This window comes from Equus asinus, chromosome 1 (assembly GCF_041296235.1).
Source record: "Equus asinus isolate D_3611 breed Donkey chromosome 1, EquAss-T2T_v2, whole genome shotgun sequence".
NCBI classification, from domain to species: domain Eukaryota; kingdom Metazoa; phylum Chordata; class Mammalia; order Perissodactyla; family Equidae; genus Equus; species Equus asinus.
The window spans coordinates 204,871,874-204,897,724 of NC_091790.1; the positions used below are offsets into that span (position 1 = coordinate 204,871,874).

At 44.6% G+C, this 25,851-nt stretch overlaps 1 protein-coding gene across 3 annotated transcripts in view; it reads left to right on the top strand.

The window, feature by feature from the left end:
- The window catches only part of DPP6 (dipeptidyl peptidase like 6), a 988,762-nt gene that overhangs the window by 231,791 nt on the left and 731,120 nt on the right, over window positions 1-25,851 (top strand). Inside the window, exon 1 of one of the 3 annotated variants that reach the window (XM_014829001.3) lies at window positions 9,308-9,662. The exons of the other annotated variants lie outside the window; for them this stretch is intronic. Within the exon in view, the coding sequence (XP_014684487.3) occupies window positions 9,429-9,662 (234 nt within the window). The 5' untranslated portion in view covers window positions 9,308-9,428. Of the gene's footprint in view, window positions 1-9,307; window positions 9,663-25,851 lie in introns of those variants that run through there. 3 annotated transcript variants of the gene reach the window in all.

Here is a 25,851-nt window from a genome sequence, read left to right on the forward strand (position 1 = left end):
ATATTTATCTTATGGATTTGAATATCTCAATTTGGAAACTTAGAATTCATTTAGATCACAATCAGCCATTTACATCTCATTTAGGGTTGAACTTGATATCGGAGCTCCGAGAGAGAGAAATCAAGGAATCCTGAAATGCAAATGTAAATATAGCCTCTGACTGCTTCTTCTTTTACCATAGGATGACTAAGAAATCCTTCAAAGTCCTTTGAAAGCGTTAATTTATCCATTCTTCCTCATGAAGATTGAAAAGGGTGGTGTAATTTGGGTATGCTGGGGTATAAAGACATGTAATGGTGGTGATTATGGGTGCAGTGTGGAAGAGCGAGGTCATGGGACCCATGCGGGACTCAGAGCACAGTCGAAGGGACAAAGGCAATGCACCTCGTCCTACTGTAGCAGTGACTTGATTTTGTTTTCGCTGTGAGTGAGGAAAAAACTGTTCAAATTGCCAGCTCCTATGACGAAAGGATTTATTGAGCTGGCGGGCAATTTCTGTTTACCTGTCAAGCAAAATATAAATATAAGTAATTGTTACGGGAATTACTTTTTTGAGTTCCAAATTACAATGGTTTGAAATGCAATTAGTAGTATGGACAAACTTATTTTTCCCCTTTATGAGAAGGAAATTGTTCGGAAATGGATATAGCGGAGTTGATAGAGTTACCGTGCACAATGAATTGAATTACCCACATGAAGCAAATGAGAGGCCTCATTTCAGCTTTATTGCTCCTAATGTAATTTGTTTTCATTAATGAGAGCCCACTGCTTCTCATATCTGACGTATCTACAAACGGATGAATCAGGGTTTTGCACTGATATCTCTTGTATTTGCTCAAGACACTGTGAAGATACAGATCGGGCTTGAAGTGTATTTTCTTTCCCGGGTTAGATCTCACAGTTCATAGCTAGGATCTGTTGTGTGGATATTGATGGTTACCCACAAATAGTCAGCATGTACATGTGGTCCGGAGAATGTGTTAAAATTCAAGAAAAACTGTTGAACCACCTAAAGTTGTGTCAGCCGATTTGTAAATTTGTGGGCGTGTCCTGTGGGAATCTGGAGGAAATCTTAAGTGATGGTGAAAAGAAAGATAAAATGGATTTTATAATGAAGATTTTAATGTGCCTTAAAGGAGTAGATTGAGGGAAATTAAGTCAGTTTTCAACTGAAGTATGTTTATTAACTTCATTGATTTTTAATTCATAACAGAGTTTTTTTAATTCAATTAAGAAAGCATTGGCACTGAGGACTTCTTAATGAAGTGAATTTTGGGATGTAAGGCCTTTTTTTCCTTGCAGTTCTGCAGAGCTCATCCGCCACACTGCACAGCTTCTGGGGAGACCAGGAGGCGCTCTGCTGAGGTGCAAACTCCGCGTCCCTGAGGTCCCTCGCCACGGGCTGCCGTCCTGGCTTGGATCTTATCTTTGGCATCTTCTTTGTCAAGTGCCTCTTGGCCACCACTATGCTCCTGAGATGAGCCTTCAACTCTCAATTCAAGGCTGAAACAGCAAATGTCCTGAAAAGACCAACCATAGTCCATTCTATTTTGCCTTTGAATGAACTGCTAAGATGACCTCTATTTAAATGAGGAAAATGGGCCTTTGTACATTCTAGAAAAATTCTTACCCTCTGGAGAATCCTTTTTAGATCCTATAAATTGGTAAGCCACGTCCCGAGAATAAGCAAACTCTCTGGCAATCCTGCAGGTCACCTTGGTGCCATTTAGGAAAATGCTCTAGTGCATTATTCTAGTGCGGCGATTCGCAGAGCTGCGTATGCATCAGAATCACCTGGCAGGCTTGTTAAATGCAGATGACCAGGCCCTAGCCCCGAGTTTCTGATTCAGGAGCTTTGGGATGAGGCCCAGAATTTTCATTCCTAACAAATGCCTAGATGATCCTTATACTGCTGGTCCAGAGACAGCTCTTTGAGAGGTGCTGTGTTAGTGGACTTGAAATGCGCTTAGTGCTTCTATGGTAAATAACTAGGGCACTATTATGAATGCATTTGTGATCCACTGGTTTCTAACAGTCTTTTCTAATGAAACTAGCAAGGCTGTAAAACTACCAAAATATGCAGGAAATTGAGAAAACTGCATCTATTCACAAAAGGAAGGCATTAGCAGTCTGGCCATGTGATTTATAGCATCAGTCCTGAGTCACCATGAAGAGTGTTGGTGATGCCCTGTATGTTCGCTTTAGTCTGTCATTTCAGCCCTAGAACCCTCACAGTGAGCGGCACATAGTAGGCATTCAAATCCTCACAGTGAGTGGCACATAGTTGGCATTCAAATGTTTACTGGATAAGTCAGTGAAATGCTCACAGTCAGCACTGAGATTAGCTACACTATTTTTCAAGCATGGATTTGGTTTTTGTTTTAGTGAGCTAGTGATACAAGCATACTATGTAGCAAATCATCCCAACCTTGATGCCTTATACAACAAATATTTATTCCCAAATCCACCTTTCTGCTGGTTAACTGTGATTTAGCTGATCTGCACTGGGCTCAGCTAGGTGACTCTCTGCGCTCCCTGGTTGCTGGGCTCACCTGCAGACTGTGGGTGGAGTTCAGGTGTCTCCAAGTATGTTTGTTCTGGAGGCGAGGCCAAAGTGGCAGCAAGGACCTGGGGCATGTTCTCCTATGATGCATCGCCTGCATGCAAGAGGCAGCCGGGCCATGCAAGTACCTGGAAAACCTCTGCCTTCACCATGTCCGTTCACATTCTGTTGGCCAAAGCAAGTCACACAGTCAAGCTGGAAGTCAGTGTGGCAGGTTAGGATGCTTCACTGAAAAAGGTATGGGGTGAGTGAATTTTTGCCCCAAAACATTCAAGTCTATCACAGTTTTGAATATGGAAATACTGGCTTACGTCAAAGATAAATCATCAGGACCTAGAAACTCGGAGCTTGGAAATGTAGTGATGTGTATAACTGTATTATGCTCTTGAAGGAGGAGGCTGGTCCGCAGACTGTCCCACCACACACTTGAAACGGTGCCTGCTCTTCTCCGTGCTCCTGCCGTACGTCCCAGCCATAGCCATGCTTGCTTGTTGTCCTTTTCACTCAGGTCTTTCTTGTTTGCTGCTTGTTTCTTATTGTTGCTAGTCCAGACAATGCTTTAACTCAAAGGAAGGGTCTTAATTCTGGCAATTTTTGACATGGGGTAAGATGGTGAGGGAAGCGGTTTTTTACGAGACTTTTTCAAACTCAACCAAGCAGACGTCCAGGAAGCAGGTGGCACTTCCCCTACCCTGGCCTGCCTCAGAGACGGCTTCTGGCCCTGACTCCTAAGGCATCCATCTCGTCGTCGCTATTTGCCACTTAGAGGAAGCCCTCTTCTCTCTTCCCTCTCTGTGTCTCACGGCGGATGCAAGAACGCACTGGAAGATGCGGTGCTTGGACCTGGAGGCCAATGCACCGGCTTATTGTATTTTCATTTGCTGTTTCTGGCTGACCAGCCCTGTATTTTAGGGTGGATTAAATCAGACTCCCTAAATTTTAGTCCTGTTGTACATTCTAGAAATACACCATATCCCCTTCCATTCTTTATAACTGGAGTGGTTTTAGTGGAGTCAGATTTTTGATTTTCTGTAACTGTTTCCATTGGCCTGCAGTTGAGTATAATTTACGTGGCAGGATTAAGTGCATCATCATTGGCTCTATTTTCTACCATCTAAAGAATAAGACCCTGCAATTGAATGACCTGCTTCTATCTATCCTTTTCTATTTCTTTGTTGCTTTCTAGCAAAAACCTAAGACTCACTTTGGGTGACATGATGCAAAAAAAAAAAAAAAAAACCCAGCCAGGTTTTGAGCCCTGTACCACTAGCCTGTTTCGCATTTATTTCTATGGCCGAACCAGACTTGGTCCTTCAAAATGCTTGCCATGGGTCACGAGAGAGAGCAGATAAAAGCTTTCTCTTCTTCCAGGACACAACCATCATCTCTGTTGGTTAAAAAATTGAAGCACTGAATTGTAGAGGCTCATTAATGTCACTTGAACATTACAGGGAAGCGGATTTAACTTAATTCACTGGACTCAGGGAAGTGCGTGGTTCGAAAGGGCAGGGAGCTCTAGGGGCATCTCAGAGCAGATGTCACTTCCCTTTTAATCTGATAAAGCTTGATATATGAATTAAGACACTTCAGAGAGTGCCCTGGTTAGGTTCAAATGGTCACCAGGGACAAACAGAAACAACAGACTCTTCTCTATCCCCTGCTCTAAGAATCTGAAGAGCCTTGGAAAACACGGCGGAAGCTGTCGGTGGACAATCAGAAGATGAGGCAAGATAGAAGTTGGTGCCTCCTCTAGGAGGTAAAGGGATTATGGGGATAATTTCCGGGTCAACATTGGTAGTAAAAAGTAAGATTTTATGAGTATTCAGAGAGCAGCAAGGAATTTTTAGAGAAAAAAGTATATATAACCTACTGATACTGATCCAGAGCAAGGACAAGAATGAAAGACAAGAAAGAGAAAAGGGGAAGAGGAAAATTGGGAGGAGAGAGGAGGTGTGTATGGTCGAATGTCTAACGGGAGAGGCGGCAGATGAGGGGGAGAATCCCTAAAGGAAGGAAGAGTAGGATCTGACAATCCCCCGCCCAGCTAGGAGTAAAATGCTTTCCCTAGGCGGACCCCAGCCATTTAGTTGAATCAATGGTTGTTTTACTCCCTTGGCAATCAACTTTACCACGTGGACTGGTCAACCACGTGTGCCTGTGTACACGCCCCTGGGCCAGCTAGTTTTGTGTATGTTTTGAACTGCATTGTAAAAACCAGGTCGTTGCACAACGGCAGTACTAAACTGCAGAGAAAAGTGCTGTTGGGAGATCAGCATTTGACTTTATTAACTTTAGAGTAAACCTTTTTGTTGGGTTAAAATAAATGTTTTTTATTAGAATATATTAATCTTTAAGTATCAATTTGGAAAGCTCAAAATTAACTCAATTCATACTTTACCTCTGTGGTTTTTAAAAGCTGGGAACAACGATTTCCTTTTCTTGTGCTGGACGTTTCCTCTTTGTCGAGTTTGTAAATAATTCATACTACCTGGACACTTATTGGTAGTCATCTTGCAAAAAATTTTCTTTAAAGAAAGAAATATAGAGTTGGTTGAGAATATGCATTGTTTTTATGTATTTAGCACTGTATTTTCTCAAGCTGCCCAAATATTTGTTTTATTTCTCCCCATTTGTATGAGTACAAGGTGACAATATCTAAAAGATACTGATGTGCAGTGTTTTAGGGATCCCTCCCGTCACTGGCCATTTCATTTCTCCAAATATCAGTGTTTGAGAAAGAATAAAAATCTTAAATAGGGTTCTGCCCTCCTCCTTCTCTTCACAGGGAAAAAGAAAGTAAACTACAGGATATAATTCCCTCCTAGGAATAAGAAAACCTCTTAGCTGATAAAAACCATGCTTAGGCTGCTGAACTCAATATACTTTTGGTCTTCCTACAATGCTTAGCTTGCATGTAGACCAAAAAGTTCCCTTTATTTTCACTTTAAAAATGACTATCCACCATATTTTCCAGTATCTGCCTAATTCCAATGACTTATCATATTTGTTTTGTAAATTGATTCCAGAGAAAATAAACACACACTTACACATTTATTTAGTAAGTAGGGAAGAAATAATCCTATGAAACTAGATGGAAAAATGGGTTGGTGGACATGATTGTAAGCAGTATTGAAGAATTAAGATATCGATATGAAATAATCGATGAAATATTTTCAAAAATGGTGTCCCACACTCACCCAATAAGCAGGAATGGAAATCTACTTCAATGTAGCATATTCAAGATGCTCAATGACAGGCTGAGTGAGTAGTGACTGACATGTTTCCTTCTGAAATGCTACACCTATATTTGAGTGCCCACTGGCAAGTTTCTCTGCTATTCAGAATATCTTCTTCCTTATTTGGGGGATGGGGCTCTGAAAAGGTTATTGAAGGCAATAAGTGAATTAATTATGAATCATAAACATAAAATGCCATAGCTTGCAAGTCTCTGCAATTGCGTTACTTCACTCATCCTAGAATATTAACTGGTTTACTCTTTGCATTTAGGACTTTAGAATCCTGACAGTGTATCTAAAGATTATTGCAATTTGTGTATCGGTATTTAAGACAAATTTGGATGTGTGAGTGCACATGTGCTTGCAAACACGCATGCACATACACACAAAGTCTGAAACATTCTTTAAAATGAGTTTGTTCAATGTGCAAGGTGAAAAAAGGGAGCCGAATTCTGTTTAAGTTCGTTAATGGGCCTCCACCTAGATTGCGCTCCGAGAAGCCCTCGCGGCACGCACCTTGTCCTTTCACTAGGGCCTGTTTCCCTTCACACTTGCCTCTAAGAGGCTCTTGTTTTTCTTGACCTCCTTCCTGTCCCCTCCCCTTCATTTCTCTTGTTTGATTTTCAAATTTGATTTTCTCAACTCTTGTGTACCTCAGCTCTCTTCCATGATTTAGGAGTTTTATAGTTTTTTTCATTTTATAAATAATTTTAAGCAGAAATTGCTTATCATATTGTCTGGATAATTTAATTAGGATTTTTATCTTTGACTAAATTGTAATTTGAATACCTTCAAGCTCACTTGAGAATATAGCTTTTAAAAGTGGGGACACATGTGCCTTCTTTATCCCCCTTTCAGGCTACCATTGTTGGCATACATACATCTGTAAAGTACTGTGTGTGACATATGGACCATTTCCATATAAATACTATATTTTGAATACAATGTATTAGTACAAGAAATGTATGTAATGCTTCCTCTGACAGTTTGTGTAAATGTGTACATGTACATTATGTAAGTGGGGCCCTCAGGCGTCTAGATTTAGTGAAATGTCAGGACCTGGATGCAGCTGAGAGCAGCATGAGCCTTCCTTTCAAGTCTGCCTTCTGAAGGGCAGCTTCCTCCCGTCTAAAGCACAGCTGCGGCGGGAGAGGGGGAGGAGAGCGAGGTTTCCTATTTATCCAAATGCGATGACTTTTAAAGTTTAGTTTTATGGCTCTTGTAATTGTTGCTTCTGTCTTCAAAGTCAGGCGGGCTGGTGCAGCTCGGCCGCCCCCGGCCCTGTGGGCAGCACCATTGCCTGTGTGATGATGTTGGCCGTTTGCTGGGCAAGGAGCCTCCTAGCTTTTGAGAGGCTGGTTTTTCTCCTTTATATAGTTGCTGTGAAGGAAACGTGTTTTTAACCACTTTAATGATTGCGCTTTTCCTCATCGTGGAGGGGAACCACAGAAGATTAAACAGAGGATGGGTGTGGTATAAATTTTAATTAAAACCAGACTACCCACTGGGCTGAGAGCTTGGGAAGGGTGTGGAAGGGACTGGCAGGTGTCCTCCTCTAGGAGACTTACTCACCGGCATCCAGTTTCTCCCTCCAGGTTAAGGACACCGAGGGAGAAGGCAATTTCAGGACCAGGCAGCATCTCTTTCAGGGATTTCTGGACTTGGACAGTGGTGCCAGGAGATCGCTTTGGGCCCAGACCCAACGAAGGCTGGCGAGCCCGCAGTATGGGCTGCCCAGTGGCCGCGACCTCACCTAATTTTCTGAAAACCTAAATGGAAATGGTGATGGAAAGCTCAGCGGAGCAGGGGGCGCCGCTGAGTCCTAGAAGGTGAAGATGAAGATGCCCACCTTGACCTGGTGTGGAAGGAGCAGCAGAGTTGCAGCAGCGCCTCTCCACCTGTCCCTTCCCTCCGGAGTTTGGGGTCATAGTCCTGGCTAATGCTCAGGGTGGGATAGATCCATGCCAGCTGGAAGGGCTGCAAGAGGGAAGGGGCTGCGCAATGAGAGGAGGGCGGGTGAGAGGAGAAGGAAGAGCGCCCAGATCGTCAAGAAAGATGAGGCGCGGGTTCCAGCAGGAGAGAGGATCCCAGAGGCCAGGGGGAGGGCATCCACCCCAGGAAAGGGAGGGGAAAAACCAAATAGCCTGTGGTGTGGAGTCGGAACTGAGCACGAGGCACAGTCTGTGTCTTTCCACACAGGGGCGCTGGAGCACGTTTTAATGCAGCAAGAGGAGTCGAGGCTCACGCTGAACAGTGCACCCCATTTGGCGTCCTTTCTCCCTTATCACTCACTCTCCGCTGGGGGGGGGGGGTTGGGGGGTGGAGAGGAAGAGCAAGCTTTGGAAAAGTTGCCGGCATCCCAGATGCTTCAGCCTCTGCCTGTATTTACTGAAAATGAAAATGGAGTTTGCGATGTACGCAAATCAGTGGGTGTATGTGGAGGAGTGTAATCGTAATCGAGTTGCTCTGAAGGTTTCCACCAGGCCTTCTCTCGCTTGCCTTCCATGACCTTTTCCTTCCCCTCTTGTTGAGACCAGGTGAAAGAAAATGGATCTGTTTTCGGAGAAGAGCTTGGCTGGAGAAGGAAGGAGGCTCCTCAGAAACCCCCGTCCCCTGAGCCCTTGTCTTACAAGCCGGCCTCCTCCCTTCCAGCCCTGCTGTTCGCTCTCCCTCACGTCCCTCGCACCCCCAGGCCCCAGGGTCTTGGCTGTTGTTGTTGCAAGTTAGGCAAGAAAAGCTGGAAGGAAAACACGAGGGGGAACGCCTCGGAAGGAGCCAAGGCTGCAGCTGCGAGCAAGGCAAGCGTGTGGACGCGGAGTGCAGCCGGGGCGCCAAGGACGGGCGCCTCGGTGTGCCAGCCCCTCCTTTAGTCTCCCCAACTCCCCCTCCTCATTGTCCGCCTCTTCTCACGCGCACTCTCCCGGCGCAGCGTTGGGGTGCGACCTGCGGCAGGGCCCCGAGCGCCCAGGGCCCTCAACGGACACCCACCCCCGCTCCCACTTGCACCCACGACCTGCGTGGCCCCCGCCCCCTTCTGGCGCGCCTGCCCCCCCGCATCCCCGTCGTGCGCCCCCCTGCTCCAGGAGCCCACCCTCTCCCCGCCGCCAGCCCCCTGCCACCGAGGCGCCATTATGTACCCCGGGTGGAGGGGGCCGCGTGGGGAGGGGAAGGAGGAGCAGCGCAGGGGGCCGGGGAAGTGGGGGGAGCGCTGAGATTCGCTCTGGATGTTCGCCGGTCTCTAGGTGGTGCCAAATCCTGGGGCCTAGGCATTTTCCCTCCCTTTATGTTTTTTTGTTTTTCTCCTTCCGTCAATGTCTTCGATTAGGCCGGACGCGGCCGTGGCAAGGAGTTGAAAAAAACAGAAAAGAGAAGAGAGAGAGAACACACCCCCAGACCCCAAGCTTCGCGAGCCGCCGGGGGAGGGGGCGGAGGAGGCTGAGCCAGGCACTCGCCCAGCGGCGACTTGAGAGTGGCGCGCGGAGGAGCGGCCACCGCTACCAGCTTTCCTTCCTCCTCCTCCTTCTTGCCCCCTTTTCTCCCCTGGAGCTGGTGGGGAGCGGGAACCCGAGAGGGAGAAAGCAGAATATAAAAACGCCCCGAAGACAGCCTGCGAGAGCGCGCGGAGACCGATGGCTTCGCTGTACCAGAGGTTCACGGGCAAGATCAACACCTCGCGGTCGTTCCCGGCGCCCCCGGAGGCGAGCCACCTCCTGGGCGGCCAGGGGCCCGAGGAGGACGGCGCGGGGCCCAAGCCCCTCGGAGCCCAAGGGCCGGCGGCGGCGCCCCGGGAGCGCGGCGGCGGCGGCGCGGGTGGCCGGCCCCGGTTCCAGTACCAGGCGCGGAGCGACTGTGACGACGAGGACGTAAGAGCATCTTGGTGGGTGGGGGGCGGCGCGGGGCTGGGGCCGAGTGCGCTGGGAGACGCGTCCGCCCGTATCTCCGATGGTTCTGATCGCCCTCTTCCCTCCCCTCCCCTCCCTTCCCCCACCACTCCCGGGAGCACCCACAAATACACTCCTTAGAGCGGATCTCGGTCACCGCCGTCCTGGAGCGGGTCTCTCTCCGCAGCGGCGGCGGCCAGGAGTTGGTGGCTTGAGAGCAGCGTTTGTGGTGCTGCACTGCTGGGATGTGGAATTGGCTGGGGGTTTCATGGATATGTGGATGTCTGTTGTTAACTGCATGGTGCTGTGGATCCTAAGGAGGGAATTCGGTCTGTTTGTGCTTGCAAGTTGATTTTTCTTTCTTTCTTTTCTTTTTCTCTTCTTTAAGACTCAGGGAAGATAATGTCCCAGGGTCTTTTTGTCCCCCTCCCACCTGTCACTGGAATCCATCCATCGTGCCCTCCTCACCTTCCCGCCCCCCCGCCCGCCCACGCTGTCCCTTCGCTCACTTGCCTCCGCTTCTCACTTCTCCAAAACGCTTCCCCTCCCCCCCCCCCCCCCCCAGTGCTGGTCGTGTTGATGGTGGTTTTCTTTTATGGAAAAAATAAATACATAAATAAAAGCACTAGCATCCGAGGGCCACCCTCCTGTCCCAGGGCCCAGCACCATTTTTGCTGATGGGAATCATGCCCTGCCTGTCTCCCAAGCCTAACCTTGGACAAGCAACTCTACCTTAGACTGTGTTAGCTGAAAACTTCTCTGTGAGCACGTTTCCTACTCTACTAGGGGCTGAAAGCCTGGGTTTCAAAGGTTGGATTTGCATATCGCCTTAGTAACCGATGACTCAGGCAGGGCACCAGCAGCCGCAAAGACAGATGAGTTCAACCACCTCTATTGATCCCTTCCAGACACTCAGAGGGCCAGGGAGGACCAGGAAGCTGCTGTTTTTCTTGGAGACCTTCTCTCCCTAGGGAAAAGAGAAAAATCCCAGACAAGATCTTGGGCAGGGAGGCAGGGCTGGCCTGGTGGTACAGCCCCTAGAGCTATGTAGAGTGTGTTGGGTTATAGAACCCCCTGTGTGTAGCTTTGAGGAGTTTCCCATCTGGGGACAGCTGGGCACTGGTCCTCACACGAGCCTATCAGATAGCCTAACCATGTCCCTGCAATGAGCAGGAGGTTGTAGCCATTAAACAAGTCCTGAGTCGGGTCACACTGCTTCACCATTTGGTATTTCTTTTATAGGGCAAGAAAGGTGTGTGTGTGTGTGTGTGTGTTGGTGGGGGGGTTGAGTGCTTTCACAAGGACAGTTCTGAAATAGTCACTGAGGTTTTGTTGCTGTTACTAGTCAGTTTTGCTTTATGAATGGAGATGTGTTTGTGTGTGTGCACACACACACGCACACCACACACTCCATATCAGATCGTGCATGTGGTTTTCTTATTTTCTTTTGGGTCGTGTCCAGATTCCCCTGGTTAGATAAAGAGATATCTGAGAGATATCCCTGAGGTCAGTGGGCCAGGTCCTGAGGGAGACGCATGATTTCTTCAGTCATCTGGTTCAAGGAACTAGAAGTCTTTGGGGAGGGATTTCACTGAGGTTGGTGAAGAATTCTGGAGGATTAAACTACCAAGAATCTTGGGGAAGACAATTGAGCTGCAATGCAGACAGAAATGATGCACTTTTTGCCTTAAACCTGACTTAAAACTGTCGAATTGTGTTATACTTGGAGTGAGAACGATGTGCAGTCTCTTCTCTACAGGCGCTAGGTGTCAGTAGGAGAAAGGAAAGGCAAGAGCTTCTGACTTTGGTTTCAGATGGTCTCCACCCATCTTTTTTATTTCATTATTTTTTTTTATGTTAGCTTGGAGCATATATTTCCTTCTTTTCAGTTTGATATATGTCTAGAACTGTTTCTCAGAAAAAGCAAAAGATTTGAACTGAGGAACAAATCAAGGATTTAACATTTGCAAATGATTTCTGCTGTTATGGCTCTGAACGATGTATCTAACTTAGATTCATTAAGTCCTGCCATCAGTGTTTTTCCTGGAAAATACAGAAGTGTGTGTAGCTATGAATGTAGTGTGTGTGTATATAATGTCCCTATGAGATATATATGAATATATATATGTGTGTGTGTATTTAAAATCTATGATTAAACGATGACACAGGGCTAAATGGCTAAATGCAGCATCGATTTCTTGAAAACTTTTATGTGCTTTTCTCAGAAAAGTTATTCAGAATTGGAAAAAGTATGTTTAAAAATTTGCTAAAGGATAGATGTACATATTAAACAACTCACTTTTCTTCCAAGAACAATGGCTACAATTTGCTTAGGATGAGGTAATAGTTAAAGAAAGATAGTAGATAGAAAAACTGCATTTCTGATACCAGCCCTTGTCAAGATTAAAGAGTCTCGAGTAATCATTTTGCTACCCGAATTTAAACCTGAAGATATACAGCTAATTAGGAACACGTTGCATATTGTTCTGTGGATCTCGGCGCAACCACTTAAAACATTTCCTTAAGCGGTTAGGGAGCGCCATTGCTTGGGTGGGAGCTGTCTGAGGTGCTGAAGCATTCTCTGCCTTAGTGCATAGGAAATCTCCAGCACTTCTTTCCTCACCGTCCCAGCACTAACGCTGGTGGCTTTATTGCTCTTCTGTGACTTGTCAGTCAGGGGAAGCTGTTCCATGGTAAAGAAACAGCTTTCCAGCCTTGGTCCCTGAGATGATGGTAAGTGGCATACCTTTGAATGCCCGCTGTGCCTCTAGTCCTTCCATCCAGAAAGGGGGAAATGAAATGTAGTTCTTTACTTCTGCATGTGTGTATGTACACGTGCCTGAATATGATTGAGAATGGGAAATTACCCTAAAACAAAACTTAAGGTAGTTATAAGGTCTAGCAGAGATAAATCTAATGTGGAGGTTGCATGGCGGGTAATTAACTAGTAATGCATTGCCTATCTGCACAAATGACACTTGTAGGGGACCTCCCCTCTGGGTAGGACCACAGAAAAGCCTGTTTGGGGTGGGTCAGTTCTAAGATGGGGAGTTTAACTTTGAAATATAAATAAAGCCAGAGTGCCATTTCTATCAGAGTTTTCTCATCAATCTCAGATTTATTTAAATATAAAGTCAATTATTTGTAAAACCCCTCTGAGGAATCAATAGCTATTTAAAATTCATTTTTTACGTTTAAAAATAAGTTGACTCTTAAAGAAAATGTTGCTGGAAGTGACTTTGATTGGAGTTTGGTAACTTCCAATAGGAATTAACTGTGACTAATTTTAAAATGCTGAACTTTGTCATGCCCCCACTCGAGTGTTTCTTTTTGATTTCTTAAAGGACATTAGAGGCTTTGGGTACTGTCAGGGAAGTAGTCTTGTTGAGGTCACATCAGCAGGTCCCTGTATTCCTCATTTTGGGTGACACGTCTTCATAACAATACAGATGTGATGACAACAAGATTTTAAAAGAACAAATTGGCCAAAACAAGCATTGAGCCACCAACCCCTGCTCATGATGTCTATCAACCTGACAGGGCCAGTTCCATTATCTTGTATGTCTTCAACAACCAGCCCATCTTTTTTCTCTCCACCTTGATTTTTCACTGGTATGGCATCAACACCCTGTTAACTTCTCTTTGGGATTTGTCAACTTTAATGTGTTAGTAGCTTGACTCTACAAATATGTTTATATACCCTGTTACTTTCTTCCACTCCAATTACATTTTTTTTTAGATATTTGATTTCACATTATTTTCCTAGTATATGAGAAAAAAAGCTAAAACTTTCAACTACCTACTTGGTCCCCTTATTCTCATGATTAATTTGACAATGCTTAGTGTACTTACCTACAGATGGCTATGGGATCCCAGAAGATTGTTTTGGAGCTTTAACTGGGAGAACGTGTAGAGTTGCAATCTCACTTACTCCTTATAACAGTAGTACTTACAGAGTTGGCGTTATTATGTGCCCAACCAATATATATTACTGCTATTACTAATAAGGCTATCCCTTAATCTCTCCTTCTCCATCAGTTCTTTCTTCTCTGCCTGCAAACAGAAACAAAGATCCTCTTCATTGATCCAGCTCGGGCTACTGGCCTGTTTTTCTTTCTTCTTTTCTTATCCTACTTCTCAATCAAGCTTCACAACTGATTCTGCTTACTTGTTATCAACAACCCTCTTTTTCTCATCTAGCTTGGTGGCAGATTTATATTCTTACTGTCTTCACTACAGAAACTGCACACAAAATGTCGTCAGTGTCCTCTTAATTACTGGATATAGTAGCCCTGTCTGGTTCCTCCTTAGTCTTTGCTGTTATAGCTTTTTCTCTTGATGACCACCACCCTGCTGTTCAAACTTTTGTGACATGTGTCTTTCATGATGTTATGTTAATTCATGTCCTGTCTCTCTCTCTGAACTTCACCTTTGGGTTCTTTGGTAAATCATTTCCTTCTTCTGCCCTTCATGTAGAGGATAGGAGAAACTACACTCCAGGATTTTGGTCTCCACTCTTCTGTTCTCTCCCTTTCATGCTTTCCTCTTAAGATAAATTCGATATAAGATAAAGGGGTCTGAGTATATTCTGCAGCTTCTGTATTAGAAGATGACTAAAGTAGCTTTATTACTTGGATGTACATCTTCTAGCATGTCTTTTGAAGATAACTTGCTTTTTTATTTTACAGAATTGGAGAATTGTAGAATTTGAAGGACCTTGGTGATCACCATCTTGGTCTCTCTTCCAAGCATTTGTTCCACATATCAAGCAGCTAGATGCTAGATTATTTCTGTGGCGGTGACAAGACATCCACGTGGAATATATCCCTCACTTTGTCATTCTCCTCTCTACACCTGCTTATTCTAAATCCCTTTCTGCCTGATCTCCTCATTTCTGCTACTAGTTTGCCAGTCCTTACATCTCCTAGCATTGCATAAAAGATATGTGAGCATGTGAAGATTATATTTTCTCAATATCTTGATTTCTTACTTGTAACATTAAGTATTTCACTGGATAAACTTTGAGGTCCCATCATGGGTTTAATGTTCTATAACACTATATCAATGCACCCTGCTGGTTACAATAGTTGTCCTACTGAAAATTTTAATTTTTGCACTTCAGAACATATTTTAAACACATGGGAAGTGCTTACTATCTAAAACAGTCTCTCTGTAAATGTTTTGGTAAAGTGAACAATTACTTAACTGTAAAAAATATAGTTCTATATCTATAAAGAATTTGCTGAAATTTTAATATATCTATAACAAAGTTATACAAAATATTGCTTTCTGTCTCAGCACAGAGAATGTAGTCATAATTAGGAAGTTGTCTGTGTTATGAGGAAGTAAGACTTGTGACGTCAACCAGGGGTCAGTGCTAGCTGAATGATGGCTGAAGCCAAAGATATGAAAAATACCTTGCGTCTGCATTGCACCTGGTAGTTTTTAAAGCACTGCTACATGTATCTCATTTCACTTCCAGAGTTTCCTTGGCTGGGGGGAAAACCAGAACAAAGTGCTAGTCTGTTGGCTTGAAAAATTAATAAGGGTAAGCCTGATTCCTTTCGTTTGGATGAGTCAATTGTCAACTGTGAATTATAGCCAACAAATTTCAGTGTGTTAACAAGCCTTTGCTCTCTAGAGCCAGCCAAAAAAGTGTGTGTTTGCTTAAAGCCAAATCTGTTTGTAAAAAATGAACATTATGCCTTCCCAGTGGATTTGAGTTCTGTGTAGCAATCAGACATTTTGAGGTAGGCATGGGAGCCTACTTTGTATGACATGCTTTTCTTATTGCTGCTAGTGTGCACTTTTTAATAATTTACTTGTATACGTCACTTGTAGATTTAAAGAGGTCTGAAGCGTTAGAATAACATAATATTAATTTATATTTTTGACAATGGAATCAACTCATTTTCCCACATGAGATTAATATTCTAGTATCACTCTGTAGACAGGAATTTCTCTAGATGTTGGCTTTGGATGTTTTTTCTTCATGAAATAGAGCTTTTCTCTTCCATACCCAAAGATTTTTCCCTTTTAGAGTCAAAATGATTAATGAGTTTAATTTTTGCAAGCAACTGGCAGGAGATGCTGAGTAAGATGTACATGCTGATTGTATGTGACCCTGTTCCTTTTAATTACTCTGATGATAACAATGCATTTATCAAGTGCATAATGCAATATGCTTCTCTGCAATATGCAATATTGATCTCTTTCACAGAGCATTGCCTATAAAAATAATATGTACAGTAATCCTTTTAAAATTAAATTCTGCCTAATAAATTGAGTGTTAAGGGCATTGAGTACCCATGTGCCATGTCATGATTTGGTTCTATTTTAAGCACAGTTGTTTGATTTTCTGTACATAGAAAAGAAAACCTCAGCCTTTCTGGTTAACAACTTTTGAAACATTTATCTTTAGAATGATCTAGCATTGTGAAACTATCTGAATAGAATATTTTAGAATTTGATAACATCTAATTTTACAAATGAGAATACAAGTAATTTTGTGGATAATGTTGGACAGATCACTCGTGTTCTCTGGATCTCAGACAAACTCAGCCTTCCAATCGCTCCTGTGTTTTTCTCAGTATGCTCTGAAGTGGAGGAAGCAACTTAATTATATCACTGAGTTTAAAGAGTAAGAACATTATGAAGTCTAACGGTTTAAATTATTTTGGTTCTAAATGAATGCACTAATTGCCGAAGAGAAAAACAGACAACTTTACTACTGCAGGGCAAGTTTCGCCCTGACTTGCTTTCCCCGATAGTTTTACTTGTTTTCCTCCATATATTTCTTTCTGTGTTTTCCAGCAGCATCCAGATCCAGCTGAAGCACAAGAAATGTTTAGTTTTGCCCCATGAGTGAGAAACATATGTAGCTAATATTACAGGAAGACCAGAAACCAATAAGGCCTGTAAGGTCCAGGTGGTAGAATTGGTGGAATTCCACGTGGTGAATACCCTACTTCCCAGAGTTGGAGCATCTTAGGCGACAGTAGGACACACAGCAGATGTAGGGGGATGGAGGCTGCAGATGAGCACAGGACAGGGATGCAGGAAAGAGGGAGACTCCTGTAGCTAGAAACAGAGTGGTTCTCAGCTCCTGAAACAGTCTTTACCTTTAAAAAAGACAAACAAACTTTCTTTCAGTCATCCCTGCATGTGTAGGTAAACAGCGTGAAGGCATTTAGAATGTGGTAAAATGATCCTAGCAATATGCCCAATGGAAATGAAAAAAATCACACACACATTTATTTAATTCAAAAGGAACTTGAGGATTTTCCAGGGCACCACAGTCATTGTAAAAATCAATTTTTTAGCTTTCTATAGTGCTCAGATTTCCATTGATATCAGCTTTTACCTTAGATGAGTTTGGGTCAATTTTAACATGCTTATTTCTAAATAAAGAAAGCTTATTGCTAAAAAAAGAAAAAGTGGAATGAGGGATAGAGGGATCTTCCCGAATCTGGAATTGAGAAGACCCATCCATCCTTTCTATCTCCTGTTGTTTACTCTTTGGGAAGATTTATTCTTAAGACAGAACTACTGGCATTAGTCCAGCAGCTCTCATATAGCAATGGGCTCTTTATTGTATTATCCATGATATATTTATATAAATGTACATAGCCATTATGCTTTGTATATTATACACGTAATATATTTTAAGGTGCCATCAGCCTGAAGGGAACAGGAATGGAATAAGGAAGCATTGAAAGAACTAGGAGTAAAGAAAGTTTTATAAGGGGAGAGGGGAGGATGAAGCAGAAATTAAAGGTGGAGAAACATAGGAGAGAGTCAATGGCCTCCAGTCCCCTGATCATATTCTCCAAAACGCTTAATTTTCTAAACTGTATTCAGACCCTTCACATGCCTCATGCAAAATCCCACCCAATAATTTTTTAAAGATTAAAAACAAATAAGAGTGAGAAACCCCTATAAAAGTCTTGAGAGGCGAGGTTATTGCATCTCTTTTTGAAGACTTAGAGTTACCAGGTGTTTGCACCCTCTCAAGCTAGCCCAGCCCAGGTGTGAACAGCTCTGATCACTGGAGATGATTTCTCATTCTGTGCAACTCTGTAGGTTCTGCCCACTGGTCCTCGATATCGCCATAGCTGCTGAGGAAAGACAGAGCTGCCCTCACATTTCTGAAGCAGATGAAGTCTCGTGGTCCCATGTCCTCCCTTCTTATTTTTTGCATGCTGCCTTCAGGATCAGTTTCCTCACCGCTCACCTCCTCGAGTCTTCTCAGGAGTATTCACGGAGGGAATTAGTATCATTTTGTAGGACACTTGGCTGCATTATAGAATACCTACCTACTTTCTCAAGTGAGCTTTTGGGTCTTCTCCATCATGTTCATTCCATCTTTTCCAATTTGCAAATGCACATTCTCCATTGCCAAGTGTGAGGGAAATGTGCTGCAGGTGAATTGCCGAGTCCAAGTAAACCCATCTGTTAGCAGTTCCACACTCGTGTTTTCTCACACCCAGTGCACGCTGCCAGCTCCACCAGCCCTTCAGAAGGAATACAGGCCCAGCTAGAACTTGTGTGAGGATCATGGTTAGGTGGAGGCATGGACAGGAGATGCCAGCGGATGGAAGTGGAGGAATGGAGCACGGAAGGCAAGTTTGGTTCAGATTTTTCAAACTGGAGCTAAAGTCAAGTGTTTGAAGGGGGCTGGCCTCTTGTGTGGGGAGGTGTGGGGGTTGTTGGTATGGCTCTGCAAATATTTCCAGGTCTTGTGGACACCCGGGAGGATTGTGCTCCTCTGCCCCCTTAGAGTTCAGTGTGGCCGTTTGGTTTACTTTGGCCAGTGGACTGGAGTGGAAGTGAGTGCAGCCCTTCTAAGTGGAAGCTTTAAGACCCAGTGCATGATTTCCTCTGCTGTCTCTTTCCTTTTGCCATGGAAACCAGCAGTATTTCAGGTAGCAGCTGTTCAATGAGCAAGATGTAAACTTTGGTTTGTAAATCACTATGGTTTGTAAACGTCACTACAGCATAACCTAGCCTGAGCTGGTTCATGTGGACAAGTCGCTGTTCATTGTTTCTGGGCCTTGATTGCATCATCATCTATGGGTAAAATTGGCACTCTCTGAACTTCTACAGGAAGTTTCACTCTATCTTGCCATATCTCACTTAAAACTTTCTAGTTCTCAAAGACACTGAAACAAATTCCCCTGGGTAGGGCAACAGTCATTGGAGTGCATGAGTCTTATCAATTCCATCACTTTCTTTCTTTGGGGAGCATGTTTGTTGAGAGACTGGAACCAAACAAGAAAAGACCAATTTCCTGAAAGTCAAGTGCATATGTTCATGGTGGGGGCAGGGGGAGGGGTCAAGGGTGGAGGGACTGGGCAGTGGGGGAAGGAGTAGGTAGGTTGGTTGCTAGATGATGAAAGCAAACGTTGCAGCCTTCAAAATGCTGCTAAGGGACAGCTGGGAAATGAGGCTTCTTGGCCTTTGATTGGAGACTCTTCAAGTCTGACAGGCTGTGAAGGTTCCTGGTGCAGAGAAAAATCTCAGTCCCTGAGTCTGTGTCCTCCGTAAATGCCCTGCCCTTGCATTTCCATGGATTCATGACAAGGTTATTTACAATGTAAAGATTGAAGGGTATACGTTTTCATCTAAATAATAGGAAATGTCAGCAGAAAGCTCTAGCTTTAGCACAATACTCTTTCTCTCCTAATTAGCATCCTGTCTATGACTCTTTTAATCTCCATTTTGTATGTGGATGGGTGTCATGGATTTCTCTTCCTTCTTCCCAGATTTTTAGTTCCTCCGAATGGATAGGAAATCCAGCTCCTAAATGACTGGTTATCTATTAAAGGGAGAGGGGAATGCCATGAAAGACGGGGGCATCGTTTCTATAGAAACCGGAGCTGACTGTGATGAGCAGGGGCATCTGGTTTCCTTGTTGGGCACTGGCCTTACTGAATACTCAATCATTGATAGGCTTCCTCATTGCCGTCCAAGGTTCCAGTGAGATCGTGTCAATCAGCAAGGCTTTTGTTTCCACAGGTACGAGGAGAGCACATGAGCAGAATCCCAATGTTTCCGCACTTGCCTCCCCGTGATCTTTCTAATCGTGCTGCCTCTGCTCCAACGGGTCTTTTATTTCATCACAACCTTAGGGGCAGCACAGTCCTGCTCTTTACCCTTTTATTGCTCCTGGGGTTCATCTCAGTGTCTCTGAAGCAGGAGAGGACCTTGAGTGGTCATTTCTGGTCCTGGGTATCTACAACTCCCTCTTATAAATACCTAAGAATCATTTTCCTCCCTCAACAGACACCCAGGAAGGTTTTCCCACAGTTGTCCAAGATATGCTTCCTCTTGCCTCATTCCAATCCATCATGCTGCGAGTCAAGTCCATTTGCTTGTGTTCTGACCTCACTACTGACACTTGCCTTCAGGATGTCCCTGCCCCAGATAAGAGCTGGCCATGCCACTCCTTACTGATAACTCTGTAAGGACCTCCTCCCTTCCCTCAGAGTCGAAGCCAAGGTTCCTTTAATGACCAAAGGCCCTGCGTGATCTGCCTCCCCACTCTGTCCCTGCAGCCTCGCGTTGGCTGTTCCATCTGCCCCGACATTCTTCCCCGGATATCTGCTAGTCCGACTGCCCATGTCCCTCAAGTCTGCCCCAGTGTCACTTTCTCACTGAAGTCGGCACTGCCCACCCTATTTAAAGTTGTGGTTCCCCCCCCATCCCTCCTGATATTCCCCACCTGCTGTATTTACTTTTCCTTTTATCACGGCATTTATCACCTTCTAACATGTTATATAACCAGCCCTGGGGGTCTAGTGGTCACGATTCTGCTCTTACCACCGAGGGCCGGGTTCGTGTCCTGGTCAGGGAGCCACACCATCTGTCTCTCGGTTGTCATCCTGTGGCAACTGCGTGTCGCTGTGATGCTGAAAGCTCTGCCACCAGCATTTCAAATACCAGCAGGGTCACCCATGGTGGACAGGTTTCAGCGGAGCTTCTAGACTAGATGGACTAGGAAGAAGGACCCGGCCACCCACTTGCGAAAAAATTGGCCATGAAAACCCTATGAATAGCAGCGGAGCATTGTCTGGTGTAGGCCAGAAGGTGAGAGGATGGCACAGAAAGACTGGGCAGGGTTCCGCTCTGCTGTGCACAGGGTCACTCGGAGATGGAGTTGACCCAATAGCACTAACAGGAAAATATAAAGTTTTCTTATGCCTGTTTTATTTTTGTCTCCCTCTGTCAGAATATTAGCTGAACTAGCATAGGGATCTTTGGCTGATTTATTCTCTGATGTACCCAGGTGCCCAGCACAGAGCCTAATACATCCACGGTGCTCAGTAAATATTTGTTGAACAAATGAGTGAGTCAATGGTATCCTACCTGGAAAACCTGTTTGCTTCTACCTGAATAATCCCAGTTCCTTTAACCCTGTTCTCCAAACTTCTTTTTTGAAATGGAAAGAGTTCTGAGATTAGAACTCTGAACCTCCTGTGTGGCTGCTTACAAGTGTCTGCAAATGGATCCTCTTCAGGATTTCATTTATTATTTGATTCTGAACAGGCTCGTCCTCATGGTCCAACTTAAGAGCACAATTGAGAGGATAAAGTAGTTATTAGGGAAACAGCAGAAGTTACTTTTGTAGGACCTGCTTAAAATGTGTAATATTTAGCATTTGTAAATTTTGTCTGAATTTAACAGTAAGTATGCATTAAATATAAATTTTCTATATATGACTGTTTTTGCTGACTCTTTTTGTGGTCATCAGAGAAAGTAGTAGAAAAGAAGGTCCCCTTAGGGAAAATGGAAATCTTTGAGAAGAAGAGATTCCTATAAATACAGCAAGGTGATAAGTTGGTTTTGATTAGAAATTTGCATTACCTAATCCTCAATTTAAGTGAAAGAAAAAGATCACAGCTGCTTTTTCCACGATACTGTGATCATCTCTTTATCTGGCAGGTAGAAAGTCAAGTCAGAGTAGTTTTGAACCATATGTCATTAGAGGAAAACTACAGTTCCAAGACCAAAATGCACAATTTCTGCCGGAAAAAATGTTCCTGGATTCTGTAATCTATTTGAAATTGCCTGAGGCTCTTTACCTACCGCGTACATTTTTATGATAATACAGTCAGAACTATCTGGCACTTAGGGTGAGTCTGGAACAGGAGACTGAAATCTGTAGGTATGATCCTGGCTTACCTTCGCTCTGCTGATCTGCAGAATGACCCAGAGAGGCTCCCCTCCTCCTGAGGCTGGCTTAAGGCTGCATAAGACTTTGATTCAAGACTCCTCAAATAAATTATGCAAAATAAAGATTTGCAATGTTTGTCTTCTGTGGCCAGACAGGGTTGGAATGCAGATGGATGTTGTGAGTGCTCTTACATCCACACCAAACTGAGCTGAGCTGTTTAACAACCACTGCTGAGGAGTCACCCAGACCCTCCAGGAGGAATACGGGCAGCCCTTTGAGCAGGTACTCAGGGACCAGCAGGCGTCTCCATCCTTCATCTGAAGACATGCTAATAAGCATGTGTAGTTCTGGATTTGTCAGATGGTGCCAAAGTGCACACAATTAGATAAAGAAAATGCAACAGATAATAAGGAGATGCATAGCGTGGAAAGCAGCTCTCTGACACTGGATTTAAGTAGCCAAAATGCCTCCGAACGCTTTAGGCCAAAAGACTCACAAAGCACGTTTGCTGCTGTGAGTAATTAAGAGGAATGTGAGCTAATGTGCTGGTTTCAAAGCTCAGCACCCTGGTTCAAGTCCAGGGAGAGAGAGGGGTGTATGGTGCACGTGGAAAGCCACCATGCACACTCTGCCTGGCCCTCGGGACCTGAGAGGACCCAGCGAGCCCTGGATGGACACCTGCAGAGCTGCCAGCCACCCGCAAGCAGCCTACGCAGGGGCTCCACCCAGCGGGTCCTCTGTGGTCCCTTCCTTTATGTCCCTGGGGGTCAGGGCCTATGATTTCAGGGTCACTGTGATGATCTTGGTGCCACCACACTCAACTTCTCACTCTGGGAGCACAGTCACATGCCAATCGTCGGGGACACAGAAATGGCCCAAGGATGAGGAATGAGGCCACTGGGTATTTGGGCAGGAGTCTAGAGAGGGAAACCTCAGAGAAGACAGCAGAGCTTGGCCCAGCATGTAGAAGCGGAGTACAGGCGAGCCTGGGGGTAAGTGGGACTCAGCTGGGAAGGTCACCCATGTCCATTCAGTGCCGGGTCAGCCAGTGAACACCTGCTTCCACTGGCTCCTAGAAGCCAGACCCAAGGCTTTGGTTTGAGTTGAGATTTTCAAACTGTTCTTCTCAGAGTCATGGAGGTCCTGCTGGGAGCCACCACGGGAAGGAGGAGGGGGAGATGGAACCCAGAGAGCTTGGCCCCTCCTTAATGTGGTTGTACTTTTTAAATATTGTACTTATACTTACAATTTCCCATGAAAAGGGGATTTTGGTATGAAATGAGCTCTTCTTGAGTAACAGCCCAATTATCCAATAAACTCACAGACACCAGCAGGGTTCTATAATGAGCCGTTCTTGTTATGGTTTATAAAGGCGTTGCATGTAGAATCCAGTCATGCGACGTCTGACACCATTATTATGGTACGTAGAGCTGGATTTTTGTTTGGTTCTGACTCAGAGGCCTTCAGAGTGGTCCACAGCCCAGGCAGGGTGCACGTGGGTGGGACTCAAGTTGCATGAGCTTGGACACTGACTCTACCACCATTTACTCGTCCCTTAGCCTTAAAAAGTTACTTAACTATTTTTGGACTTTACTTTCTTCAATTATAAAATTAGGGGGGAAATTATGGTATCTTTCTCATTGATTTATTGTGAATATCAAGTTAATACATTAAATCACTTAGAACAGTGCTTGGCATGCCATAACTAAATGCAGTGTTATAATAAAGTCCTATTACGAGATCTAATTGTTCTTGAAAGGAAGAGTGAAAGACTCTGGTGGGCTGTAGGGCAAAGCGGCTTGGGGCTGGAAGTGTGGATCGGAAGGGAATTCCATAAACCCCAGTGATCACATATGCACTGATTGTTTAACTGTGATCCCCTGTATTTGCCATTTAACCGTAATCCCGCTATGTGGGTTAACTGACCGGTTTATTGTGGGAGGGCTGCTCTGATGGGTTGCATGGTTTTAGGAGGTGATGTCAGCGTTAGTTAGGATCTCCCTCAGTGTGGCTTTGTGCCCCATCTCCACCTCTGCCTCGACATTCAGGAGGAAATGTGGAGTTTTGGGAAAGTAGCTTCTAAGTCAGGCCACCCTCCTGCGAGAACAAATGAGGAAGTACAGTCTGATGGCTGGATGAGCTCCCGGGACCCGGTCCCATCAGCAAAGTACGCAGGTCCTCTGGTGCCTGATGCCTTAAAATTGAACTAGAAAACCGTGGTTGAAAAACAGTAGTTCTCTTGGAGTCCATTTTATGATTGAGAATTTGAAATACCACACGCGGTAAGCCCTCAATAACTTTTCGCCAGCAGCAGTCAGAAGAGGTCCAACTGGAAGACGTTGAAAATGTTACTGAGGAGCTAGCTGCTAGGTGGAGGGAAAACACAAACACAGGTGACTCAACTTGAGACTTTATTATAAAAGGAATCGAGAGTGAGCCCAGCCTTTAAAACAGAGTGAAAAAAAGTGTGGAACAGGTGGAGCTATTTAGGAACACAGAGTGGAAAATTGGCCAGATACGGATTTGACCACAGTAGTTTTAAAAACACAGGAGAGTGCTAGTACTGTAAACAAAAATTTTGAACCCACTTCTCTTTATGTTTCTCATAAAATTTCACTTTAGCATAATCCCTGACTTTTAATTACCTATCTCTCCAGCAGCAATTACATCAGCAACTTTTCTTTTTGTTTAAAATATTTCCATAAGTCTCTTCGCACAGGCTCCAAAAACCAGGTCAATGGAGACATGGTCCATCATCCAAATCCTCCAATGCTAAGATGTGTTTGAAGGAGTTTCTGAAGGTTTACGGGGTTGGGGAAGTCCTTTCACTCCCGGCAAGGGAGAGTGTTGTAACTCTCCGTAGTTGAGAGCAGACGAAGAGAACACAGCAGAGAGTTTAGAGATTAAACAGCACCGTGGTGACATTTCTTCTCTCAGAACAAATCAAGGAAGCCAGTATATTTCTCCCACTCACATTGGGTTTATCTAGTCAATTTCAGGTTCCCCATTCACACACACACACAGTACAGGCGCACAGACAGAGGAATGTCTACACAGTGACTAGCCCGAAGCAGCATGGTGCACCACCCTTTAAAGCAGAGGTTGTCAAGGCCTTCCTCTTAGGTGTTCTTCTTGGAGGTGAGGAAGACTGCGCTCGTACAAGCAGACTCACGTCTGGTCCCTGCTGTCACCCAGAACTCGTAGTACCTATGTGATTTCCCAGGTCTCAGCCCGTGGTATGAAGAAGATGGCACGGACCAAGTGTCATGGTGTTGAATCTCTCATATGACGTGGGCGGCAGTCTCCTGAGCTCTCCAGTCTCAGAGTAGCTCATCAGGTAATGTGCCAGAGAATGCAACAGCACTGGAGTCAGAAAAAAAAAGAAAGAGAGCAGCTTAAGGCTTCCCCAGAATGAAACGAACAGAGCGAATGTTGGATTCAAGGAGTCTGGAGAATTTTCTACAAACTCAAAAATCTTCGAGATCAAAATACTCTGAAATTGACTCATGGGTCAGTTAAAGCCTTGGAAAGCTATCATGTATCGTGAAATACCTGATGGTCCACCCGACAGCCTAGAAAATCTAGGGTGGGGTTGTGTGCATCAGTGGTGCTGTTTGCCTGCTGACTGTTCACCTTACAGGAGTCGGTATGCAGTAGGTGCAGGTTAGAATGTTGAATGTTCTAGGAAGAGCTGGTAACATCTCTGGGCATTGGGCTTGCTGTCTGAGTCAGTGTTACTCAAAGCTCAGTGCCTTCCAAGGGCTCATGTTTACAGAGAAGGGCCTTCCCAAGCAGGCGTGCATCAGGATACCTCGAGAGCAGAAACACATCCAGGGAATTACTGAAGAAAAATCTTCTCTAATTAACCCAGCTCAGCGAAGAGGCAAGACGCAAATTTCAGTGCAGCCAGGCCAGAGTGAGAAAGAAAAATCTGTGTCCATTTTTGGAAAAGCTTCCGATGGCTCTGACAGCCTGGCTTTCAGGGAGGGGCATCCA